General features: G+C 43.4%; 1 protein-coding gene across 1 annotated transcript; it reads right to left on the bottom strand.

Moving 5' to 3' along the window:
• Window positions 1-801: 801 nt before the first annotated feature.
• Window positions 802-26784, bottom strand: PLCXD1 (phosphatidylinositol specific phospholipase C X domain containing 1). The gene is made up of 8 exons (XM_074965986.1): window positions 26729-26784; window positions 24839-24977; window positions 22615-22757; window positions 16493-16629; window positions 13952-14080; window positions 12799-12954; window positions 5096-5279; window positions 802-1488 (listed from the first exon to the last, which is right to left on the bottom strand). Exons 3-8 carry the CDS (start codon window positions 22736-22738, stop codon window positions 1208-1210), a joined length of 1011 nt encoding a protein of 336 aa, XP_074822087.1. The 5' UTR covers window positions 22739-22757; window positions 24839-24977; window positions 26729-26784; the 3' UTR covers window positions 802-1207.

Below are 26784 nucleotides of genomic sequence, written 5' to 3'. Positions count from 1 at the left end.
GTTAAATTAAAGTGTGAAAAACATTTTTAAAAATCTTGCTTGTATTTTACTGGGGGCTACATAACAGCCCCTTCATTGAAGACATTTCAAGCTAAATGGGCAAAAATCTGCTCAGAGGGCCCAGTTGTGCTATCTTGAAGTCAGAATTGGCATGACTATAAAATGGGGGCAATATCAGGCCTGAGGAATATGTAGTAAACAGTAGTGTATTAGCATAGAGACTGCTGATGAACAGTGTGATAATAAACTTACCAGGTTGTAAGACAGACACTAAAGGATCAATTCAGCACCCTCTTGGGTACAGTATTGCCATTTCCTGCCAAAATGCCCACCTGATGACCAACTTGACATTTTCCAGAATAATGCCAAGATTCTTTAAGAACACTGTCACTTTTGGAGTAGCAGCCGTGTTAGTCTGTATTCTCAAAAAGAAAAGGAGTACTTGTGGCACCTTAGAGACTAACCAATTTATCTGAGCATAAGCTTTCGTGAGCTACATCTGATGAAGTGAGCTCTAGCTTATGCTCAAATAAATTTGTTAGTCTCTAAGGTGCTACAAGTATTGCTTTTCTTTTTGTCAGTTTTGATAAATTTACTTATAGGCATAGTAATAATGCCTTAGATTATCAAAACAATGTATTCTAAAAATCTAATTTTCTGTTTGCTAATTATGTTGTGTACTTTTAACATTTCACTCACCTTGGCCCATGAAAACAAACTAGTCAGTTGCACTGTCTGGTGCACAAACCGAGATGTTCAGGTTGCAAACACACACACACACACACACAAATATTTAAATCCATACCTAAAAATTTTTCATTGAAATAACTAAATTATTTGCATTAAGAATATATTTAAAGGAAAAAATCAACAGTAAACAAATTTATTTTCTAAAAGTTTTGTTACTGCAATATTTATGCTCTTCCCAGCTAAATTACACCTACGTGGCAAGGGTTCTAGAGAACTTAAGGAGAGGCCTTCTTGCTCTTCTCCCTCCCCTAGTTATAGGAAGTTTTGCTTGCCATAAGCATTGTGTATTTTAAAATCTGACTTTGGTGAGAAAGCATCAACTAATGAATCTTCAAAACATCCCTGGGAGGAAGAAACCCAATTTATATACACATACGATGTATCTGAACCAGGAAAAAGGCCCTCCATGTGAGAGCTGATTAAAAGCTACTCAATACCAAGGTTATGAAGCTGAAAGTTACAAAACATCCTTTAATTCAGTCTCATTACCACGGTAATGTAATAGAGGGATGATTTTTTTGTTAAGTTCTATCACATCATTCACAAAATCATCATTTTCTATGAAGTCTCCAGCAATGATGTTGATACAGTTGCTCTTTGGTCCTGGATACTGTTGCTTTATCCAGAGTTTCAAGTGTGGAAAGCTAGAAAGGGTCATTTTCTTCAAGGATCCAAATGGATGTGCCAGAATGTACTCTAAGTCTTCAGTAAGGTTAATCCCTGCAACAAAGAAACTGTCTGAAACAAACAAAAAAAAGAAACATTAAATTGGTATCTGTTATTACTGAGCATTGACTCAGCCCTACATCTAGTGTTTTCTCTGGAATAATTAGCAGAGGAGCTTCCCCCAGAAAATTAGATACCTTTCCAGTAACTGGAGTTGTCTCAACAGCTCACCTTCTCTTAGAGTTGCAAGCTACGCTATGCAGATACGGAGCAATTAAAACCAGTTAACCTAACTCAGGCTCACATGCTTCAATATATAGTCACTTAATTTACTCATCCGGTAAGAAAATGTTCCCTGCTTGCTAGTCTCCATCAATCAAGGAAAATTTTCATAAAGGTGAAACCTAGGTCACTTAACAGTAATTGGAGTTCCCTATATCAATATAGGGCCATACTGTGCCTTGATTTGGCAATTTCTTTTTATGAACAGTACTGCACAATATCTGTGGCAAGATCCAGTCATTGGTTTCCCCATAAGAGTTGCCTCAACTTCTATAGGCTAACAAGCAATGGCTTCATTGAGGAGTCCCCTGTAAATATCAGTTGCATAATATGTCCCATTGTTCCCCCCAGGCATCACTCACTATCCCTGCATCTCTATTCGAGGAAGAAAATGAAGGGCTGACATGGCTCCTTTTACAGCTGTATCAGTACAGAGGGTGTACAAGTTGAGGCATATAACAAGTGGTAACTGTTCTTTAATGGTTAATTGTCCCCATAATATATGGCATAATGCCCAACTCTAAAGGAAAGGTATCCATTTGGAGGCAATTTCCATGAAAGTAGTACATCACTAACAGGGAGGAGAAGCAGATTGATGCAGAAGGGGGGTTGAGGCTTTTAAACCCCATTAATTACGTGGAATGCAAAAAATGAGAAAAGAAAGAATGTGGAAGGCAGTAGGGAGGGGGAAAGAGGGGCAGGTATACAATAGCTCTCTCTCCCCTTTACCCCCCCCCCCAATGCTTTAGATACATCTTAATGTGTAGAGATCAATTGGATAGATAAAACACATCTCTGTTGAGGCCGCAGCACTCCTGTGACACGCCAAAGCATAAAGTCAAGCTGTCACAATTCTTCCATCACTGTATGTTAATCACTCATTTATGCTACTCTCACTAACATCAAAGGAAGTGTTTAAGCTTCAATATATATTCACTTAATTTACTCACTGCTACACTTACAAACATGAAAGGCCTCTTTCTTTTTGTTAGTGGTAATGCACTGGCTTGCACACACAAGTGCATCGCTGCCTGCTTCTTGAAAAATGTTAGAACTGTTCAAGTGCTTACAGGTTTCACTTTTTACTGTCAGTGGTGCTGGTGGAGGCTTGTGGGTTTGCAGCGAAAAGTGATGAGGAGTTTCAATGTCACAGGGATGTGCATTTTGGATGATGCATCCGATGAAGTGAGCTGTAGCTCACGAAAGCTTATGCTCAAATAAATGTGTTAGTCTCTAAGGTGCCACAAGTACTCCTTTTCTTTTTGCGGATACAGACTAACACAGCTGCTACTCTGAAACAGGGATGTGGTTAGCCGATCGCCATCATGTTTACATGTGGGTAGCCATGGACAATTACAAAGTGAAACCAACTTCTCAGGGCTAGTTTTAGATGTGAGCTGTGTCTGAGAAAAGATAGTTTACTTTATAATGGGTTTCAAAAGTCAGTGAAAACCCCTCCTGTCTTTTAATACAAGTCACCCATGTTTCAGTTTTTTCCCCGCCTTAGGCCTGGTCTACACTAGCTGGGGGAATCGATCTAAGTTACGCAACTTCAGCTATGTGAATAACGTAGCTGAAGTCGACGTACTTAGACCTACACACCGCGGTGTCTTCACTGTGGTGAGTCAACTGCTGCCGCTCCCCCGTCGACTCTGCCTGCGCCTCTCAAGGCGCTGGAGTACAGGAGTCGACAGGAGAGTGCTCAGGGGTCGATTTATCACATCTAGACTAGACGCGATAAATCGACCCCTGCTGGATCGATCGCTGCCCGCCGATCTGGTGGGTAGTATAGACATACCCTTAGTTTCCTTCCCAGAATTAAGGTTCATGTCACAACTTTAAGCAAATAGCTGATATGTAAAAGAAGCAGAGAGCTGATCCATTTTTGGAGACATCATCATAAGGGAAAATGAACTTCACGCTGATCTAACCAGCCACGGAGTATCACACCCATTCAGTATCATGGACATTTAAAGCAAGGTAACAGCTACTGCATATAGTGTAACAAGTAGGACATTAAGGCCCAGATCTATAAGGGACTTAGGCACTGTGATGCTGTGCCCAGCAACACCTAACTTTTAGGCACCTAGAAAATAGCAATGGGATCCACAAAGCCTGAGTTATGCACCTAGCGTCCCAATACAATGCATGGGGAGAGACAGGCACCTTACAATGTGATCCAAAAAGCCAGCACACTACGCAGGGAGCCATCTAAGCTAGCTAAAGGAGATGCTGATGAAAGGGGTGTATCCTAAGCCCCCTCGCTCTGACAGATATCAGTCCCTCCCTGCAGCCTGGATTTCAGTGCCTATCTCTGCTAGCCTTCCACGAATGGGAATCCCTCTCGTGGAGTCAGGGGGATTAGGTGTCTATGTTGCTTCTGATGAGACTGAGTTAGGAATCTGCCTCTCTCCACAAAGAGAAGGGGGCACCTTTTAACTTCTGGCCTAGTGGTTAGGGTACTCACTTGAGATGTGGGAGTCCCAGATTCAATTCCCCTTCTCTCTGAGGGGGTGAAAGAATTTGAACAGGGAGATCCCAAACTTCAGGAGAGGGCTCTAATCACTGAGCTATGGGATATTCTGATGTGGGGCTGCTGAATAACAAAAGAGTGATTAGAACAGGGGAGCTTGATCCTGGGTCTCCCAGATGAGTATCCTAAGCACCCGGCTAGAGTCATTTTCACTCTCTCTGGTCTAGCCCAATGACTGTTCAGAACCCCCCTCTAAATCCCCTGTTTAGAACAGTCATTGGGCCAGAGAGAGCGAATGCAAGAGTGAGAATGATTCTGTGACCTGGTGGTTAGGGCACCCACATGGGAGACCCAGGGTTCAATCCCCCTGCTCCCGTCGCTCTCACTTTACCCACAGTGGAACAGCTTCAACAGGAGAGATTGAGGGCACCCTTCTTCAGAATATCCCATAGCCCAGTCATTAGAGCTCCCTGCTGAGACACAGGATTTGAACAGGGGTCCCCTTTCTCCCTCTCTGGCAGAAATGGGGAAATTAAAGCTGGATCTCCCACATCCCAGGTGAGTGTTCTGACCACTGGGCTAAAAGTTATAAAGCCCCACCACCAGCAAGATTTTAAGTGGGACCTGCTCCGGTAGGCAACCTCAGAACACGCCTGCCAGATTGGGCCTCATATGCAAGATAAGCATCCAGATGCCTAGAGAGAGGCAGCAGGGCACATGGCCAGAGGCTGAAATTAAGGCACCTTCAAGGTTCAGCAGGAGTTTTGTGGGTCACCATGAAGCCTAAAACTGGAATTTAGGCACTTAAGTACCTTTGTGGATCAGGCCCAAATGTATAGGTTGGCAATAAGTAGTTTGGGGTTTCTACTCATTTCTTGTTCCTGGGTATGTTCCTAGTTCCTGTAAGAGAGATGTGGTAGGTACCTGGGCGCCCATTCTGTTTCATTTGTTCCAGATACTGGATAAGATCCTGAGCTGTAGTCTTGTTTCCCCACCAATATGGAATTGCAGGCCATAGTTCATGGTGCTTCATTACTTCAGTCACATCCTCATAGGAGATGATAACCTGGTAACCACATGTCCACATGTTCCGTAACGTTGGAACCACCTGAAAGGAATGACAGTCCTGCTGTTAAAGTTAACAGGAACTGGAGGACTAACTCCTGGGCAACTCTTTAAAAGTTCAAATGCTAAGGCATGAACTTGCTCTAAAATGAAATAGATGCAGGCTCAGTTCTGACAATGCTGCTACACCTGCCAACATAGAGGGCAGGCACCAGGTGAATTAGAAGGTGCTTCGGTCTGAGAGAGCTCTGTGATGGTAATAATAACTTGAGAAGTCTCTGTCTTTAGGGCAGTTCTAGTTAGGGCACACATTACAAGTTCTCCTTCTTCCTGTCTAACAGGAAACCACCTACAGTTCCCCTAATGCCTTCCACAAACACACACCAGCTCTAGACAAGGGTGCTAGAAGTACTCCAAGAGTGGGGAGAAGGGTTGGCAAGCAACGAAAACATCCCCCTCCCAGAGCCCTGAAGGAAGCACCCCTTCACCAGACAGTCCACCTGGACCTGTCAAGGGACAACCCCCGTCACCAGCCTGACTCTCTTCTTCCCTTCTCTCTCAGTCCCCATCATCTCAATCTCCAGTGCCTATGAATCAGAACCAGTTCACCTATCCTTAAGAACAAGATGATTTGTGAGATGCTTCAGGCAATAAGGGATGTAATTTGAAACCTAAAAGTCACATTTACTTAGAGATAGTTTCAATGTATTGGCCCCCTCTCTGATTCCTTGATAGACTAGATGTGAACCATCCATGTTCTTTAAGTAATGTTTACCTCATTTCTTATTCCCAAAGGCTATTTAGCCTGTGTCTGTTTTCATGGCTCTACTGCACATGCACGTCAGACTGCTATGCTAAGAGCCCTGAATGCTTAGAGAGTGTCATTCTTCTACTCTCTCCCTGATCTGCCACTGTTTGCAACTTAGTCCATTCCTGCTCTTCCCTGAAGCAACTTCAGTGTGGTAGGGCAGGTGGGCAGAGCAAGGAAAACACCTTCCCATCTCCATACTTCTCTCTCCAGCTCTTCACAAAGAAAGGGAATACCTCCCCTGTTGCTCCGTCACTGAAATGGGAAGGGGGAGAGAATCCGTTGTGGGTTTTTTTGGTTTTGTTTTTTGGGGGGCTGGAGGGGGGATGGGGGGACTAAAGAAATGTGTAATTTTAAAGCCAGGTGGAGATCAAATGCCACACCTGCTATAATTACCTTGGTCACTCATCCCAATCCTGGCACCATAGTCCAGATTTTTGAAATCTTCCCCTCCAATAGAACTAAAAGGAGTTTTATACCATTTTACCAGAACTAAGGGCTGGCAACATATCAGGTTCAGCAGCATAAGTGGTAGAAGCAAGAATCTAGCACTGAAAGCTACAGCACAGTATGATAGCCCCACCATGATCTTAGTCCCTTTATTCTTTTGTATCAAAAATTCCTTTTGTGGTGAGGGCAGTTTAATTCATCCCACTCTGGCTGACCATTCTGAACACAAGTAATCTATTCCATTACCCCCTCTAATATTGGTTCTGTTAATCCAGACCTTTATGTCAAAGAGTGCTTCGAGGAAACAATAAAACAATGTCACTCAGGTCTTCAGTTATTCAGTTGAGACCTTGAATATTCAGGATTATCTAATTTTCCCCAGAATTGTTCTATTTTAACTCTACTGAACAAACCTCTTTGAAATGGTAATCTTGAATGGTTACCACTACGTACAGTAACTTCAAAGACTTAATTCAAATAGTAAACAGGGTCATCATTATCCTGTAGCCCTCATGGCCCCAGAGAAATCTCACTGTTCATGTGCCTCTTTGAAATGTTAATTGTTTAACTGCTCAAAGCTCTTGTACCTTGTAGCTGGTTTAAAAAAAACCCTGAAAATTTTAACTCTTAGAATTTAATCATTAAACAATTTCTGATTATTAAATCAAGCCCTTTCGGGAGGGCTGGAGGGTTCAAAGGAATGGTAGTAGGATGGCAAGCCTCTCTCACCTCTAGGTTAGCAGGTCGAATCCAGCCTAAGTTCAATAGAGAAAGTCATTACCATCTGCTGGCTGTTGTGTGAAGTCAGTAGGTGGTCCCAGTCCATTCCCTAGTGGAGAAGCCCACATCACAAAAAACACTAGCACTAATTAGTGCCTTGTTGGCAGTTGCAGCAGAGAGGTCCAGGATCAAAAAGACAGACCAGACTACTGTCTCATCCCCTAACTGTCCCTCTGGAACACAGCTGACATACATTGGTGGAGCAGTGTGAGGAAGCCTGTATTGCTGCTAAAAGAACAGGAGGACTTGTGGCACCTTAGAGACTAACCAATCTATTTGAGCATAAGCTTTCGTGAGCTACAGCTCACTTCATCGGCTGCATAAAGTGGAAAATACAGTGAGGAGATTTATATACACATAGACCATGAAAAAATGGGTGTTTATCATACACATTGTAAGCAGAGTGATCACTTTATGTATCAATTCTATCAGAGAGCTTTCAGGCCACAGAGTTGTCAGGAGAGCACTAGCACTAACAGTACACTAAAAAAAACCACTCCACAGACGTTCCCAGCACTACCTTAAAAGTCCATTTAACATCATCACTCTGACTAGGCACGCTAGGGGAGTGAATTGTTCTGAATGACATCAGTGGAACCAGGTGTGAATCAATCTATCAGGTGCCAGTATAATTCACAGGTAAAATTACAAAGTTCACCTAATTACCAAACATTTTAGGTAGCCTTTACTGGACTGCAGTACAAGAGATTTTACAGGGGGCCATTTTAGGCATGAAGGGAGGGGAGAGGAAAAGTGAAAAGTGTATATTTTAAAATCTGTATTTATATACTATATGGCCTTGTCCACATTTGCAAACTTCTAGCCATAGCAAAATGCAGTTCTGCTAGTGGTAGCAATGGTGGAGAATTACAGCTATAAAGTTTGCTAGTATAGATGCAGCCTATGTTGCAAAAAATTGAACTGAACTAGGAGAAAACCAAAAAAAGAGTCCTCCAGAAATTTATCTAACCTACAGAAAGTAACAGAGAAATGATACACTCTTCATAAAAATAACGAGGAGTCCTTGTGGCACCTTAGAGACAAACAAATTTATTTGGGCATAAGCTTTCGTTGGTTAGAACCCACTTCATCAGATGCATGGAGTGAAAATACAGGAGCAGGTATAAATACATCAAAGGATGGGGGTTGCTTTACCAAGTGTGAGGTCAGTCTAATAAGATAAATCAATTAACAGCAGGATACCAAGGGAGGAAACATAACTTTTGAAGTGGTAATGAGAGTGGCCCATTACAGACACTTGACAAGAAGGTGCGAGTAACAGTAGGGAGAAATTAATATTGGGGAAATTAAGGGTATAGTGTTTCTAAGGGTATGTCTACACTATAAAATTAGGTTGAATTTATATAAGTCGGTTTTGTAGAAAAGGTTTTTATACAGTCAATTGTGTGTGTCCCCACACAAATGCTCTAAGTGCATGTAGTCGGCGGAGTGTGTCCACAGTACCGAGGCAACCATTGACTTCCGGGGCGTTGCACTGCGGGTAGCTATCCCACAGTTCCCACAGTCTCCACCGCCCATTTGAATTCTGGGTAGAAATCCCAATGCCTGATGGGGCTAAAACATTGTCGCGAGTGGTTCTGGGTACATATCATCAGGCCCCCCTTCCCTCCCTCTCTCCTTGAAAGCAAGAGCAGACAATTGTTTCGTGCCTTTTTTCCTGAGTTACCTGTGCAGACGCCATACCACGACAAGCATGGAGCCCGCTCAGCTAACCGTCACCATATGTCTCCTGGGTGCTGGCAGACACGGTACTGCATTGCTACACAGCAGCAGTTTATTGCCTTTTGGCAGCAGACAGTGCAGTATGACTGGTAGCCGTCGCGAACATAGTCCAGGGTGCTCTTTTAACTGACCTCAATGAGGTCAAGGGCGCCTGGGCAAACATGGGAGTGATTCAGCCAAGTCATTTCCCTTTTAAGTTTCGTTTCATGGCGATTCAGTCCTACCGGCAGTGCACTGTCTTTTAATCTGCAGCCAGCAGAAGATGATGGCCATCAGTCATACTGCACCGTCTTCTGCTGAGGAGATGACGATGGCTAGCGGTCGTACTGCACAGTCTGCTGCCAGCAAGATGTATAAAGATAGATGAAGTGGATCAAAACAAGAAATAGACCAGATTTGTTTTGTATTCATTTGCTCCTCCCTCCCTCTGTGAAATCAATGGCCTGCTAAACCCAGTTTTGAGTTCTATCCTTGAGGGGGCCATTCTGTTTCTCGCAAAGCCACCCCCTTTGTTGATCTTAATTCCCTGTAAGCCAACCCTGTAAGCCTTGTCGTCAGTCGCCCCTCCCTCCATCAGAGCAACGGCAGACAATCGTTCTGCGCCTTTTTTCTGTGCAGACGCCATACCACGGCAAGCATGGAGCCCGCTCAGATCACTTTGGCAATTAGGAGCACATTAAACACCACACGCATTATCCAGCAGTATATGCAGCACCAGAACCTGGTAAAGCGAAACCGGGCGAGTAGGCAACCTCAGCGCGGTGACGAGAGTGATGAGGACATGGACACAAACTTCTCTCAAAGCATGGGCCCTGGCAATGTGGGCATCATGGTGCTAATGGGGCAGGTTCATGCGGTGGAACACCGATTCTGGGCTCGGGAAACAAGCACAGACTGGTGGGACTGCATAGTGTTGCAGATCTGGGACGATTCTTAGTGGCTGCGAAATTTTCCCATGCGTAAGGGCACTTTCATGGAACTTTGTGACTTGCTTTCCCCTGCCCTGAGAACTCTTGCGCCTCAGTACTCCTTTTCTTTTTGATTAAATTAAGTATCTGGAAGTCTAGCCTGTAAAACAGGAATCCGGGTGGTGGTGGTGGGGGGGGGGGGGAGTTGTTTTAGAGGGAACATAAGGGACTCAGAAAAAGTACAGCCAAGCCCTCTTAGCCAAGGTTACATTCAGAAAAAGGGAGAGATTGGGGGGGGAGGTGAAAAGATGAAAAGAAGGTGAAAGAAGGGGCCAAAACCAAGGGAAGGGCTAGCAGTGATATAGAGAGGTTCCCACTCTACCTGTGGTACTTATGTGGTCCTGTCACTGTAGTATCCGCCTCACAAGGTACTAAACTATTTCTCCTCACAGCCCCTCAGTGAGGTAGAGCAGTGCTGTTATCCCCATTGTACAGATGGGGCCATGAGGCGCACACAGACCAAAGGCCAGATTTTCAAAGGTATTTAGTCATCTAGTAGGATTTTCAAAAGTGCCTAGAAGGTTAGGGGCTTTGTAAACCCCACTAGATGCCAAGCTGCATCTTTGGGTCCCTAAAAGGTTTTGAAATTCTGTCCGTAAGGCTCTGGCCTGAGGTTAGACAGGAAGTCCATGGGGGGCGGGGGAGTAGATCCCAGGTCCCTCAGGGCTAACTCCCTATCCAGCAGACCAGCCTCTCTCTGCTACATGCTGCAAAAAAAAGGGGACTCTGATAGATGGGAAAAAAACCAAGGTGGCCAGTTCTCTGAGACTCCAGCAAACAATCCCTGGAGGTTGGGATGGATGTCATAGCCCAGCACAACTGGAGGGTCCGGGGCTCCTCACAGCAGCCCAGGCTCCCTGAATGGCTCTTACCATGGCCCGGCTATGGCTTCTGGCGTAGCCAGGGAGCAGGGTCTTGGGGGGAAGAGGAGGAGCGGGGGGGGCAGGGGCTTGGGGGAAGAGGAGGGACAGGAGTGGGGCCATTGAGGGGGCAGGGCTTCTGCATGTGTCCTACTTTTGCCAGGGTCACTACCCTTGATATTAGCAGATCTTTGATTGCGTGGGCTACTTGCATCACAGCAGCCCCCACAGTAGATTTGCCCACTCCAAATTGATTCCCGACTGACCGGTAGCTGTCTGGCATTGCAAGCTTCCACAGGGCTATTGCCACTCGCTTCTCAACTGTCAGGGCTGCTCTCATCTTGGTATTCTTGCGCCTCATACTGTGGGCATCCGATGAAGTGAGCTGTAGCTCACGAAAGCTTATGCTCAAATAAATTGGTTAGTCTCTAAGGTGCCACAAGTACTCCTTTTCTTTTTGCGAATACAGACTAACACGGCTGTTACTCTGAAACCTTAATTTAATCACCAGCCCTTTCTTATCTTAATCACTCTGCCTCTGTTTGTAAACAAAATACTGACTCCCTGCCTCAGGGGCACCTCTCCTTTGCAGAACTTACATTTCACACTAACGCTGTGCTGTAGTTAAGAGCTCCACCTAGGAACTTCCACATCTCCTGTACGAAATTCGGGGGGCTCCCAGTCCCGCTCCCCTCTGCCACCCTCAAATGGCACCCCTGGTCTGAGCATGCTTACCAGATGGGGCCCTGGATTGTGGATCATCTTGGGGCTTAGGCAGGAGACAAGCATCTGGACACCTGGCATGTGCATTGCAGCCCCATGCCCACAGGCAGAAGCATAGGTGCCAAGGGAATTTTTGCAGAGGAAATGTCAGTGTGGAGTGAGACTTGAGTTAAGGCACCTACAGGGTTAGATTGGCCCTGAGTGGGAGTTTTGTAGATCCCAGTGGATCCTAAATCTGGGACTTAAGCTCCTAAATCTGGGGGTTAGGTGCCTAAGTACTTTTGTGGCTCTGGGCCTAAGTGATTTGCCTAAGGTCACACCAGAAATCTGTAGCTCAGCAGGAAATTGAACCCAGGTCTCCCAAGCCCCTAGGCTAACACCCTAAACCTTCAGCTAATTCTTGCCACAGTTTCCCCTTCTGCGGCTTTCCAGTAACTGTCCCCCCAGCTCTCATGCAAGTCAAATAAACACCCCTTCTTGGGTTCTGGTTTATTAAGACAGCACATTTAAATGTCAAATTAAATCAAAATAAGTCTTTCCCCAACTCTGTAGTTTCTTCAGTGCCTTGCTGGACTCCACAGTTCTTTGTCCCAAACCCAGGTCCTGCTGCCCAGTGTATCCCCAAGCCTCTTCTGCTTAAGGCTTCTACTCTCCCGCCAGTTAGCTCCAGCCAGGTCTTTCCATCTGGATGATATGGAAAGGCCCTCCCCAGTCCTCTCTGACCATGGGTCAGGAGCCTCCCCACAGTCTCTCTCTTCAGTTACCCTTGTGTCAGGGCTGAAAGCCACAGCCCTCTCTCCGCTTGCCCTTTCTGGGCAGGGAAGCTCTGTTAAGACCACTCAAACTCTGGGCTTCTCTAGAATATTCCCCTGGTCTTCCTCTCTCTGACAGAGCAGGCTCATTCTTATAGGAAGCCCTGCTCCTGGGATACCATCATGTGATGCCTGGTCACCTGACCCAATCACAAGCCCAAGTCCAAACCCATTACTTGGGATTGGATGACACAGCACAGGTGGAGCTGAGTCAGTTCCCTTAGAGGGCCACTCCACATTATGACATCACTTATGTGATAACTCTCTAATAACTGACCTCCACTTATGTTGTTTATAATAGGACAGGTGCGTGTTTCCATAGTTTTAAAGGACATAATGATAACGTAAACCATATAAGGACTCGGAACAAATCAAACAACTACTGTATCATTCTAAAAGAAATTATGTCTGCACTTACCTCTTTTGGACACAGTTTAGAATGAAAGATCTTTTTTATGCAGGAGATAAGATGATGATGAAGTTCCTTGGTCAATCCAACAAAATTCCTGTAGGCAAGGATAACGACCTCCTGAGGATGGGCCTGCAACCACTTCAAAATTTCCCACAGAATATCCTACAAAAATTAAGTCAAATCAACTTAGAAAAGCCTGTCTGATGGTAAGGGAGAATTAAATAAATCATAAACTAATTTTTATGATAGGCCAGACCCTCAGCTGGTACAAATCAGCATAGCTTTATCATGAATGACAATATGGGACATTCTGCAGGAAGTTTCATAGTGGCTGGAAAGCCATCCTTTGGATTTTTCTTCAGTGGAGCTATGCTGATTTATGCCACCTGTGGGGTTCTCCACCTTATACACCAATGTATATAAGGTATATAGTGGCTTTGCATCTTCAGTGTCTTTCATCCGAGGATCTCAAAGGTGGAAAGTAGAATCCCCATTTTTCTGGACTAGTTCAAGGTCAAAGAGTGAGTCCGTGGTAAAATCAGGGATAGAACCCAGGTCCCCTAACTCCCATAGTCTTGCTATAACAAGACAGACCTCCCATTAGTTGCTGACACTTACATCTCATTGAAGTCACATGCAACTAACAGCATGGCCAGGCCCTATGCGAGCCAATAAAGGAATACACCAATCAATATGTGACATTTTAAGACCAAAAGACTGAGTCATTATCTTTTCATTAACTACATTTTTCCTGAAAAATATTTTACCTATATTACACTTTAAATCCCATCTTATTTTTCTGTCACTTATTTCTCAAAGTGGTCACTTTGTGCCCACATCACAGAATGATGGGCTGGCTCAAGATGAGATACTGGGACCATCACAAAACACAGCCTGGAAAATGGCAATCATTTGTTTGCAGAGAACGGTGGAAGATAATTCCAACTCACAGGAATTTCAGCTCCAACAATCAACCCTGCAGTGTATTTAATTTCTTATTTTGAAGTTCCCATGTTACTGAAGAAAGAATAACCTGTTGAGAAAATCTTAGGGTCAGTGTTCCCCACCCAAAGCAGTTCTTACTCAGAAGTAGTTGTTGGTTCTTTAAAAAAAAATTAGCAGCACCCCTTTCTGAATGTTCCAGATTTAAGAACAGTACCTCTACTACAGCCGTTGTGTACACCATGTGCACAAAGTACAAATTCACAGAAGGGTCATTAGGCTTGTGAGCAATCCTAAAATCCAAATATCTAATCCCGGCATCCAGTTGTTCTGACACATTTAGTACCTGAATGGTTAAAAACAACAAAAGAATCGTAAATTTTTGCAAGGGACATGTGTTCCTTTATTTTAGGAAATCTAAAGAAGCTTATAAAATTGTCCGATCTTATTTATCATATTTTTAGGATTACAAAATCTATTATGTCTTTCACCTTTAAAATGATGCTGAAAGTTGTGTGTGTGGTGCTGGTTGTTTGCTCTGAAGTTACAGAAATATCTGACATTAAGGGTTTTTATTTCCTTATGAAGTGGACACTAAACACAGATTAGTTTAAGATCTTTTAAAAAGGACTTTAAATTGTCTACATAATAAAGGATTAGGAACCAACTCTTCAACCCCTACACATGAGCAGTTCTGATTCATACTGAGTTCTGAGTTCAATAATACTCCTATTGAAGTCATCTGGACTCCTTGTTTGAGAAAAGGTTGCAGGATCAGCAACTTAAAATGTCTGCATTCATTTTCCTCAGATCAAAGACTTCACAGAGATTTTCTTTAGGGAGCTCCCTGATCATGTTCCCTCAACAGAAATAATAATCCCATGGATACTGGATTTTTATTTTATGTATTTATTTATAATATTAAAGTCTTTAAGAAGGCTGAATCAGTTTCTGAATTCCTACAAACGGAGGCCTTGTGTACTCTTTCCCATAGCCCTGTCCTAATCACTCTGCTAAGACAGTTGGTGAATGTGGCTTTCTGGGGTGAAAGTCCTAAAAAAACACATATATTTTGATCTAGATAGAGGCCTTACCTATAATAAAAGTTGTACCTATCTAACTAAGTAGTCATGGGATAAGAAGGAAGGTCTTCTCATGGATCAGTAAATGGTAAAAAGGCAGAAAACAAAGGGTGGGTCATTTTTCAGAACAGAGAAATGTAAATAGTGGTGTCCCCCAAGGGTCTGTGCTAGGACCAGTCCTATTCAACATATTCATAAATGAGCTTGAAAAACAGGTAAACAGGAAGGTGGCAAAATTTGAAGATGGTACAAAATTATTCAAGATAGTTAAGTCCAGAGCGGATTGCAAAGAGTTACAAAGAGATCTCACAAAACTTGGTGACTGGGCAATAAAATGGTAGCTGAAATTCCGTGTTGATCAATGCAAAGCAATGCACATTGGAAAACATTATCCCAATTATACAAAATGATGGGGCCTAAATTAGCTGTTCCCTCTCAAGAAAGAGATCTTGGAGATATTGTGGATAGTTCTCTGAAAATATCTGCTCAATGTGCAGCCACGGTCAAAAAGCTAACGGAATATTAGGAATCATTAGAAAAGGGATAGCTAATAAGACAGAAAATATAATGCCACTATATAAATCCCTTGTATGCCCACACCTTGAATACTGCATGCAATTCTGGTTGCCCCATCTCAAAAAAGATATATTAAAATTAGAAAAGGTACAGAGAAGGGCAACAAAAATGGTTAGGAGTGTAGAACAGCTTCCATATGAGGAGAGATTGAAAAGACTGGGACTGTTCAGCTTGGAAAAGAGACAACTATGAGGGGATATGATATAAGTCTATAAAATTATTACTGGTGTGGAGAAAGTGAATAAGGAAGTGTTATTTACTCCTTCACATAACACAAGAACCAGGAGTTACCTGATGAAATTAATAGGCAGCAGGTTTAAAACAAACAAAAGGAAGTACTTCTTCATACAGTCAACCTGTGGAACTCATTGCCAGGGGATGTTGTAAAAAGTATAACTGGGTTCAAAAAAGAATTAGATAAATTCATGGAGGATATCCATCAGTGGCTATTAGTCAAGACTGTCAGAAGCTGTGGACCTCAGTGCTAGGGGATGTTGTGAAGGCCAAACTATAATGTGGTTCTAAAAAGAACTAGATACATTCCTGGAGGATAGGTCTATCAATGGCTATTAGGCAAGATGGTCAGGGATGCAACCCCGTATGCTCTGATTGCCAGAAGCTAGGATTGGATTACAGGGATGGATCACTTGGTGACTGCCTGTTCTGTTCACTCCCTCTGAAGCACCTGGCATTGGCCACTGTTGGAATACAGGATACTGGGCTAGATGGGCCATTGTTCTGACACAGTATGGTCATTCTTATGTTCTTAACTAATTCAGATTAGAAAGCAGTATGTGGGGGGTTTTAGTTAACAGTGTCCCTTTAACTATTATCTTTATTTATGAATCCTCTATCCCTAAAATATCAGGCTCTCCCACCAAAATTATCTTCCCCATAAACAGAAATTTGGTATTTACAGAATGTTTTTATCTTACATCTCTACCTATGGTATTTAGAATTTGCCCCAAAATGTTATTCACATATCTAGGCACCAATGTATTCCTTAATTGGATTGAAAAAAGTACAAACATTCAACACTATGTAACAAACTTCAGACAAGACAATTAATTCAAGTTTGAGAACATTAGATAATTGGTTACCTGTGTTATAGACCACTTCATAATAATAGGATGTATGATGCAGGGCATAAATTTATCTATCAGCTGCAACAGCTTTGATTCATTGACACTTATATCAGAGTTTTTATCTAAACAGTAAGTCATAGTGTCATGGCTCCCTGTAGAATAAAAACAAAGGTTAAGTTTGTTTCAATTGTTTGTTAATACCTCAAATACCATTTTCCTTTGTATTACACAATAGAAAATAATATTACATATGCACACCTAACCTTCCAACTCCCAACCTACCCCCAAAACATAAGTGTGTATTGGCAAAAGGCATATGTATTCACTGCAAAACAGATGTGTTTTTACACAAGATAGTTAATTTGAGATCACTATCTCAATGTAAAATCCTAATGGAGAAAAGGCACTGCCATTTTTGTCTTGATGTAGCTAGTCAAGGCCAACCCTATTACCAAAATAGTTAAATCAGTGCAACTCCTAGTGTGGACGTAGTCATATTTTGTCAGTACAAGTTCATAGATTTCAAGGCCAGAAGGGACCATTATGATTATCTAGTCTGATCCCCTTTCTAACACAGGCCATAGAATTTCCCTAAAATAATTCCTACAGCAGATCTTTTAGAAAAACATCCCATCCTGATTTAAAAATTGTCAGTGATGTAGAATCTAATACCACCTTGGGTAAATTGTTCCAATGCTGAATTACTCTCACAGTTAAAAATGTATGCCTTATTTCCAGTGGATTGTGTTATACCTTTTTCTGCTTGACTGAAGAGCCCATTATTAAATATTTATTCCCCATGTAGATACTTACAGACTGTAATCAAGTCACCCCTTAACATTCTCACACTATCACTGGCAAACCAGCATCAATACAAAATATACTGAAATCTCTTCACCTAACCACCTCTCTGGTAAAAAGTTGCAACTCTTAAACTGTTCTGCAGTGTTGCTGAGTGCAGTTAATGGCGGCAGTGAAGCATACTATATCCAAATGAAATGTAGAAGGACTGTGTTGCCAACTCTCATCATGAGTCTCATGATATTTGGTGTTTTTCTTAGAGGCTCAGCTCCTGGAGTTCCATGATTATTTGAGAATTTCAACTTTTGTTTACAAAAAAAAAAAAAATGTTTTTAGCCATCACAGTCATGGAGAAAAACATGAAAAATGTGACCCTTAAAGCTCAAAAACCAAAAGGCTAATAAAAATATCCCAAATTTATTATTTTTTAAATCTCATGATTTGGGGGCCTGATTTATGATTTTTAAATGCTGGGGATTGGCAATACTGGGAGAATGTGTCAAGGTTACAAGGCTAACTGAACCTGTGTCCCCTTAATGGTCTCTGTGAGAGCAGCCCCTCAGGAGTCTGGCCTTATGCATTTACCTCTCCTGGGGTGGAATTCCACAATTCTTCCAGTCTTACTGAGGTCTGGGATATAGGACCCTGTATATCAGCGTTGCTTTCCCAGAAAGTCTGAGTGGGTTTGTCACCTGCTCAGATGAACTTTGAGCATCTGTGACCAGTGCCATGCAGTGATCAGACAGCTTTCTTAAAACCAATGTATTGTTTATTTTAACAGTAGGAACAAAAGATTTAAAGAAAAAGGATTTGAAAACAAACAGACTACTGCATGTCTATGTTACCTAATGGCTTTCTATCCCTAAGGGTAACCTTGGCAGGGTATTGTGTGTCTCAGACACCCCCATCAGGGTATCGTGTGGCTCAGTCTGGTTCTCCCAAACAACGTCCCTCTTCTCAAAAGACAGAGAGCATTCTTTTTAAACCTGCCACAATTTTTTTGAGCTCCTGTGTTCACAGGCCTTTTCCAGTCTTGCCTCAAGCCAGTTTTGTAGATTAGCTGGAGAGGAGGCAAAATCTTCAAAGCTAATAGCTCTGGCATTCTTCCGTAACAGCCCTCCAGTGTTTGCTGAGAGGCAGCTTGTCTTGAGTCATTCTTTGCCTTCCTGCATATTTTTTCAAACTATTGCCTGTGGGCTAAACCAATATAGTCATTTAAAATACATCCTAATAAGGGAAGCAGTGTGGCCTAATGGATAGAGCACTGGACTGGGACTCAGGAAAGCTGAATTCTATTCCCAGCTCTGCCACTGGCCTGCTGGGTGAGCTTGGGCAAGTCACCTCACCTGCCTCAGTTTCCCCATCTGTAAAATGGGGATTATACTGATCTCCTTTGAAATCTACTGAAAAGTGTTTGTAGGGAGCCAGGGTAAAGAGCCATCCTCTCAGCCTGAGTGGGCAGGGCCAGACCAAATTTATGCCAATCCCCGGAAGGGGAGGGGTGGGACAGGAATTACAAAGGGCGGGGCCCTTTGCCCAGTGAAGAGAGCACCGGGGAGGGAGACAGACACAGGCTGCTCCCTCCAGACCCTGCTGCTGACCCAGGGGAGGCCCTGGGCCAGGAGGAACCTGACCGGGAGGAAGCCTGTGGCGACCAGGACTGCCAGCCGCTGAGTACCCGGAGGACCTGGAGGGGCCAGGCTGTAACCCGGGGCAGCATGAGCCCGACACAGAGGGGGAGCTGGAGCTGCCAGCAGCTGAATACCTGGACGAGCTGGAGGGACCGGAGAGGCCCGCTTGAGAGACCGGGTAGGAAGTAGCCCAGGGGCAGAACTGCACCGTGGGGTGGGTGTGTTTGGTCAGCGGGCGCGGATGGCCCCCCCCGCTGACCCCGCGGCGGGACCTTCGCCTCCCGCCACTGTCAGGGCCCTGGGCTGGAACGCAGTGGAGTTGGGTGGGCCTGCGTTCCCCTACCCTGGCCAACCTGCCCGAGGGGCGTGCTGCAGACTCGTGCCCCACCCCCCACCGGAGGGGCGCGCTGCAGACTCGTGCCGCCCCCCCCCCCCCCCCGCCGGAGGGGCACGCTGCAGACTCATGCCGGCACACCTTTTCCGCTAATTCCCCAGTGCCCAAAAGGTGTGACTAAGGCCTGCCTGTGGGACCATAGCTCTCCATCGCCCCCTAGGGGCTCGGTGGACCGATTGAAACCTGTCACAGTGTTATATAATAGCTGCTTATCATTACTGGAACAAACTGATAAATTAAAGAGTAATAAGTCACCAGGACAAGGTAGTATTCGCCCAAGAGTTCTGAAGGAACTCAAATATGAAATTGCAGAACTACTAACTGTGGTGTATAACCTATCACTTAAATCAGCTTCAGACAACTGGAGGATAGCTAATGTGACACCAATTTTTTAAAAAGTCTACAGAGGCAATCCTGGCAATTACAGGCCAGTAAGCCTAACTTCAGTACAAGACAAATTGGTTGAAACTATAATAAAGTAAAGAATTATCAGACACGTAGATGAACACAATATATTGGGGAAGAGTCAACATGGTTTTAGTAAAGGGAAATCATGCTTCACCAATCTACTAGAATTCTTTGAGGGGGTCAATAAACATGTGGACAAGGATGATCCAATGAATATAGGGTATGTGGACTTAGAATCATAAAATCATGGAATCATAGGGTTAGAAGGGACTGCAACGGTCATCTAGTCTAACCCCCTGCCAAGATGCAGGATTTGTTGTGTCCAAGACAAATGGCTATCCAGCCTCCTTTTGAAAACCTCCTGTGAAGGAGCTTCCACAACCTCCCAAGGCAGTCTGTTCCATTGTCCTACTGTTCTTACAGTTAGGAAGTTTTTCCTGACATTTAATCTGAATCTGCTATGCTGTAGTTTGAACCCCTTGCCTGCCTTTCAAGTATTTGAAGACTGTTATCATGTCCCCCATTAATCTCCTCTATTCCAAACTAAACATACCCAGTTCCTTCAGCCTTTGCCCATATGGCTTGCATTCCATATGGCTTGATTCCTTTGATCATCTTTGTCACTCATCTCTGGATCCTTTCCAGTTTCTCTACATCCTTTCTATACATTGGTGACCAAAATTGGACACAGTACTCCAGCTGAGGCCTAACTTGTGCTGAATAGAGCGGTACTAACACCTCTCATGATTTGCATGCTGTACCTCTGTTAAAGCAACCTAAAATTGCATTTGCATGTTTTGCAACAGCATCGCACTGTTGATTCATGTTGAGGTTGTGATCCACCACAACTACACAGATCATTCTCAGCAGTGCTGCTGCCAAGCCAGCTATCCCCCATTCTGTATTTGTGCTTTTGGTTTTTCTTTCCTAAATGTAGCACCTTACATTTGTCTTTGTTAAATTTCATTTTGTTGTCTATAGCCCAGTTCTCCAATTTATCAAGATCCCTCTGAATTTTAGCTCTATCCTCCAAAGTGTTTGCAATCCCTGATCCTGTGGAACTCCACTCAAGACCTCCTTCCAATCTGACGTCATTCCATTAATAGTTACTCATTGTTTGCAGTTATTGATCAATTGCAGTTGATTGATCAATTGCAGTTATTGATCAATTATGTATCCACTTAATGGTAGTTTCGCTGAGCCCACATTTCTCCATCCTACTTATCAGAATGTCATGTTGGACTGTGTCAAAAGTCTTGCTGAAGTCCAGGTATATTATGTCCACTGCATTCCCCCTATCCACCAAACCAGTAAATTGATCATCAGAAAGCCTTTGACAAGGTCTCTTACCAAAGACTCTTAAGCAAAGTAAGCAGTCATAGGATAAAAGGGAAAGTCCTCTCATGGATCAATAACTGGTTAAAAGACAGAAAACAAAGGGTAGTGGTAGGAATAAATTGTCCGTTTTCAGAATGGAGAGAGATAAATAGCAGTGTCCCCGAGGGATCTGTAGTTACACAAGTGCTGCTCAACAAATTAATAAATTATCTGGAAAAAGGGATGAGGTGGCAAGTTGCAGATGATACAAACTACTCAAGATAGTTAAGTCCAAAGCAGACTGCAAAGATCAAAGGGATCTCATAAAACTGGGTGACTGGGCAATAAAATGGCAGATGAAATTCAATGTTGATAAATGCAAAGTAATGTATTCTGGGAACCGTAATCCCAACTATACATACAAAATGATGGGTTCTAAATTAATTGTTCCCACTCAAAAAAGATCTTGGAGTCACTGTGGATAGTTCTCTGAAAACATCTGCTCAATGTGCAGCAGCAGTAAAAAAAGTGAACAGAATGTTAGGAACCATTAGAAAAGGGATAGCTAATAAGACCTAAAATATCTAATGCTACTGTATAAATCCATCATACACCCACACCTTGAGTACTGTGTGCAGTTCTGGTCTCCCCATCTCAAAAAAGAGATTAGACTTGGAAAAGATACAGAGAAGGGCAACAAAAATGATTAGGGGTCTGGAACAGCTTCCATATGAGGAGAGAGTTAAAAAACTGGGACTATTCAGCTTGGAAAAGAGGCAACTAAGAGGGGATATGATAGAGATTTATAAAATTGTGAATGGTATGAAGAAAGTGAATAAGAAAGTGTTATTTACTCCTTCACATAATACAAGAACCAGGGGTCACCCAATGAAATGAATGGGCAGCAGGTGTAAAACAAACTAAAGGAAGTACTTCTTCACACAACATACAGTCAACCTGTGGAACTCATTGCCAGGGGATGTTGTGAAAAGTATAACTAGGTTCAAAAAAAAGAATTAGATAAATTCATGGAGGATATCCATCAGTGGCTATTAGTCAAGACTGTCAGGGATGCAATCCCATTCTCTGGGTGTCCCTACGCCTCTGACTGCCAGAGGTTAGGACTGGACAACCGGGGATGGATCACTTGATAATTACCTGTTCTTTTCATTCCTTTTGAAGCATCTGCCATTGGCCACTGTCAGAAGACACAATACTGGGCTAGTTGAACCTTTGGTCTGACCCAGTATAACTGTTCTTACGTAATCAGACTAATAAATCTGTCCCAGAGAGTAATCACTCCCACTAATTCACCAGCACAGCAGGACTACCCTGGTGACTCTTGTAAAAAGAGTCATGCAATCATTAATAATCATAAGTGATCAGGATCTTGGTTTACATCTGATCCAACAGATAGCATCTTCAGTTACTCCCACTCAATCTATTTAGACTATTAGCTCCTTGGAAAAGAAATGGTATTTTCTTCTATTGCACAAGCGCTGACCACACTGTTGGTACTCCAAGCATCTGATGCTTAAATGTTTTGACAACAAGATCAGTATCTACAGAAGAAAGTTAATATTTACCTGGAAGGGATAAGTTATGGAGAGGAACATCCCAGAGATTTTCTGGCAGATGTGACATCCAATCACCATTTTCATGGCACAGATGAATGGACCTTTCCGAAGTGGCTTCCATTATTTGCAACATTGGGTTCTCACAGGATGTTCTGAAAAGAGTTGAAGTATTTTGTACATTATAAATAGTTTGAGTGATCCGTGCTCCTATTGTATAACTTACATTTGGTCTGCCTGATGAGCTGTGGTCCTAGGGCCTGATGTCAAGCGCACTGAAGTCAGTGGAAAGGCTCCCATTAACTTCAGTAAGCTTTGGCTGAGACCCCTATACTCTGGAAAAGGAGCCAATTTACTACTAAGCTGGAGGAGGTGGCTTAATGGTCTCTAAAGTTTAAGTTTGGTATCGTTATCTTCCTTGGAACCACATGTTCATAACCCAGCAGGGTCACCTCAGTCTTTCCTTCTGAGGTAAATAATCTAGGCACTATGCAACTTATTGTGTGTGGCCTTTCAGGCAAGGGCACAGGCTCGATATGCTAATTAAAGATCCCATTTCTTTCCCCTTCACTATTGTTCTGTACATCAGTCGGTTGGTCCCCTTTTTCCCAGCGTACCTGCATTTCAGTGGTGCTGTGTGTACTGTATATTGAACAGAGGTGCTATGTAAGCTTAAAATAATATTTTTAAATGCTAAACATTTGCAAGAAACTGGATAGTCTCTCTCTTTCCCTTTCTATACAGCCAGTGGAAGCTCCTAGGTGTGCAGCACTCCTGAATATCAGGCCACTTATTTAGGTACCTATATAATGATTATGGGGCCTAACTTTAGGCACCCATTTTTGAAAATCTTTGTTTTGGATTCCACACCACTTTTCATAGGCGTTTCTTGAGCTAAGTTTTTTCCACACACAAGCCATGCCACAGAGTTGGAGCACAGCCTCTGAACTTGAGGCCAGCCTCCAAATGAACCTCATTAGCTAGGTAAACTAATGAAATATGCCTGTGCAATTTACATTTAAGATCTTTAGGAGGATGCTGTAACATCACCACTCAGTGTTCCTCCCTGACACAGGGCTAAAACTCCAAGGGGCAGCTCCTTAGCTGGTGGAAATTGTCAGAGTTCCATGGAAGTTAACAGAGCTATGACAATTTACATGAGCTAAGGAGCTACCCCTTGTGTGGCAATGACTCTCCTTACTGCCAGCGAGGACTTGATGCAGTTCTCTCTCAAGCCTGTGAAAGTCAGGCTTGTGATGGAAACTGAGATTCAGCTGCTATAAATAATGGAATGAAATTCTGCTCCTAAAAATACCTACAAATATTAAGTAGATGTTTTCTTGCTTCCCCCCTTCCTCTGTTGCTTGTCTTCTTATACCCCAATTCTGCATTCCTGCATAAGGGTCTAGCACAGGGATCGGCAACCTTTGGCATGCGGCCCACCAGGGTAAGCCCCCTGGGGGCTGCGGGAAGCAGCGTGGGCTGAAGGATGTGCTGACTGCCACTTCCCACAGCCCCCATTGGCCTGGAGCGGCGAACTGCGGCTATTGGGAGCTGCGATCGGCCGAACCTGCGGATGCGGCAGGTAAACAAACCAGCTCAGCCAGCCAGGGAGCTTACCCTGGTGGGCCGTCGGCTAAAGGTTGCCGATCCCTGGTCTAGCAGTACAGAGTCCCACTGAAGTCAGGGGAGCTCTGCACAGGTGCAGGAGCTTGTCAGTCCATGAGCAACACAAGGCAGAATCAGAGCCCTCCTCCGTTGTAGGAATTTTGAGGCAAACATTATGTCTTCCTGTAGATTTTAAGGCCAGAAGGGACATTATAATCTAGTCTGCCCTCCTATATAACACAGACCATAGAATCTAACCCAGTAATTTCTGCATTGAGCCCATATGCTCTGTTTGAGTTAGAGCATGTCTTTTAGAAAGAGATCCAGTCTTGCTTAAAGACTAGAAAGCAATGGAGAATCCATCACACTGCTAGATAAGTTGTTCCAATGGTTAGTTATCCTCACTGATAAAAAATGTCTTATTTCTAGTCTGACAGTAGACAGGCTAGGTGTGGACAGTACCAAGCACTTTGTGGATGTTACCATAATAAATATTAAACCCAGTGACTAGGTAGTATACAATTGCATAGACATAATAGACAGTTTCATTAATATTTTAATATCTGTATTAAATATCTGTAATAGGCATGATACATTTCCAAAAACCTAATAAATAATGTAAACTTACCAAAATATAATACAGAGTATTATAATTTTAGCTCATTGCCTTCTAAATTCAGTAGGCCAAAAAAGAGGGTGTGGCATTCCACTGGTGCGGGGAAGCGTATGTTGGAAGTATATATTGTATGCTTCGACCTGTGGAATTCCTGAAGAAACAATGAAAGTGAATTCACCAGTCCTCTTAGGAACAAACTAATACAGCAGTGATTGGGGAAAATATGTGTACATAAACTAAGTGAACTGCCACTTAAGATTAAATTGTCTCTGGAACACTCAAGCAAAAGCATCCACATCTAGAAACAGTCTAAATAATACAGAATCCAACTCACAGATTGCTTTTAAAAGAAGTACACCTCTACCCCAATATAATGCAGTCCTCGGGAGCCAAAAAATCTTACCACGTTATAGGTGAAACCTATCGAACTTGCTTTGGCCTCGAGCATTTCCGTTATTAATAGTCACTTCCTGCCCCCTGACTGACCCCTCAGAACCCCACGCCTAACTGTTGGATCATATTAAAGAAGTTCTGTATTAAAATCACAAATGAGTTTGATTCCCCATAGTTTAAATTCCAGGGTATTACTAATTAAGAGGTCTCTTGATTTTTTGGTACTGTTTCTCTCCCTCTCTGTGAGAAACTTGCAAGCTGCTAATTGTGTTAGTACATCCTAAGACAGAGTCTGTTCTCAAAGCAATTCTTTGTAACAACAGCTATTCACACAGAGAGAGACTCAAAGCAATACTCTGTACCAACAGAAACAGCACCCAGAGACTCCCCGCCCTTTTGTTGTATTCATCTCGCTTTGTTAACAATTGTGATTAAAATAGAGATAGAGGATGTATGTGGATGGATGCTTGGTGTGGATAATAACTGAATGATCAGGGAGGTGCCAGCCTAAGAATCCAGTGTCCATCGGCTGAAGAAGGCGTCAAGTGGAAATAACCAGAGGACCCCCGGAGGGCAGACTGGAATCCACCCAACAGCCTCAAGAATGGGAGAACCAAAGAACAAGATAACATCTGGCAGCACAGAGCCGTCAGGAATGTGCCATCTGCTGATTGATTCAGCAACAGCATGATGAAGCAATTCCCATAAACTGGCATAGGAAGAAATTCCTATAAAAATGGACTCTAGAAAGTGAGAACTTTGGGGTCTGATTCTGCAAACCAACTTCCAGGGGCATCAGATGTGCATCTGACAAGGCCCTGCTCCCTCCTCATGTCCAGGCCACCTGGCCAGTGGCTTGGCATGAGCAACTCTAAGGCTGGTAACTATGATAACAACCTTGCAGAACCTGTGTGTGTGTGTGTGTGTGTGTGTGTGTATGAATGAATGTGTGAATAAATATGAAATTGAATGGAATGTTATAGCTATAACTGCTTACTATGATTCTTTCTGTATTCACAATAAATGTGGCATTTTGCCTTTTCCCCTTTAATAAGATCCTGCTGGTTTTTATTTTATTGGTATAACATAACCACCCCTCTCAAGACCCCACCCCCTATCTAAGCCCCCCTGCTCTTTGTCCCCTGACCGTCCCCTCCAGAGACCACCCCCCATCCCTAATCACCCCCAGGACCGCACCCCCTACCCAACCCTCCTGCTCCCTGTCCCCTGACCGCCCCCCAAGACCCTCTGCCCCTTATCCAACCTCTCGGCCCCGGCCCAGCACCCTGAACCTGCCGCTCAGAGCAGCGTGTCAGAGCCAGACACGCTGATGCGCTGCTCTGCCAGAGCACGCAGCCGTGCCCCCCAGAGCACAGCTTTACCATGTTATATCCGAATTCGTGTTATATCAGGGTAGAGGTGTATATATTCAAATAATTCCAGGTCTTTGATTTAGTTACACTATACTTTTGTTCTCAAGGGGGAAGGGATTATTTTAGTTTTACTTACTCTTATGAAATCATTGGTTTTCATTTCAGCTGTTCATTTCTTCAAAAAGATTTCCG

This window comes from Natator depressus, chromosome 1 (genome assembly GCF_965152275.1).
Source record: "Natator depressus isolate rNatDep1 chromosome 1, rNatDep2.hap1, whole genome shotgun sequence".
Classification (NCBI taxonomy): domain Eukaryota; kingdom Metazoa; phylum Chordata; order Testudines; family Cheloniidae; genus Natator; species Natator depressus.
This window is presented reverse-complemented; position numbering and strand designations above follow the sequence as displayed.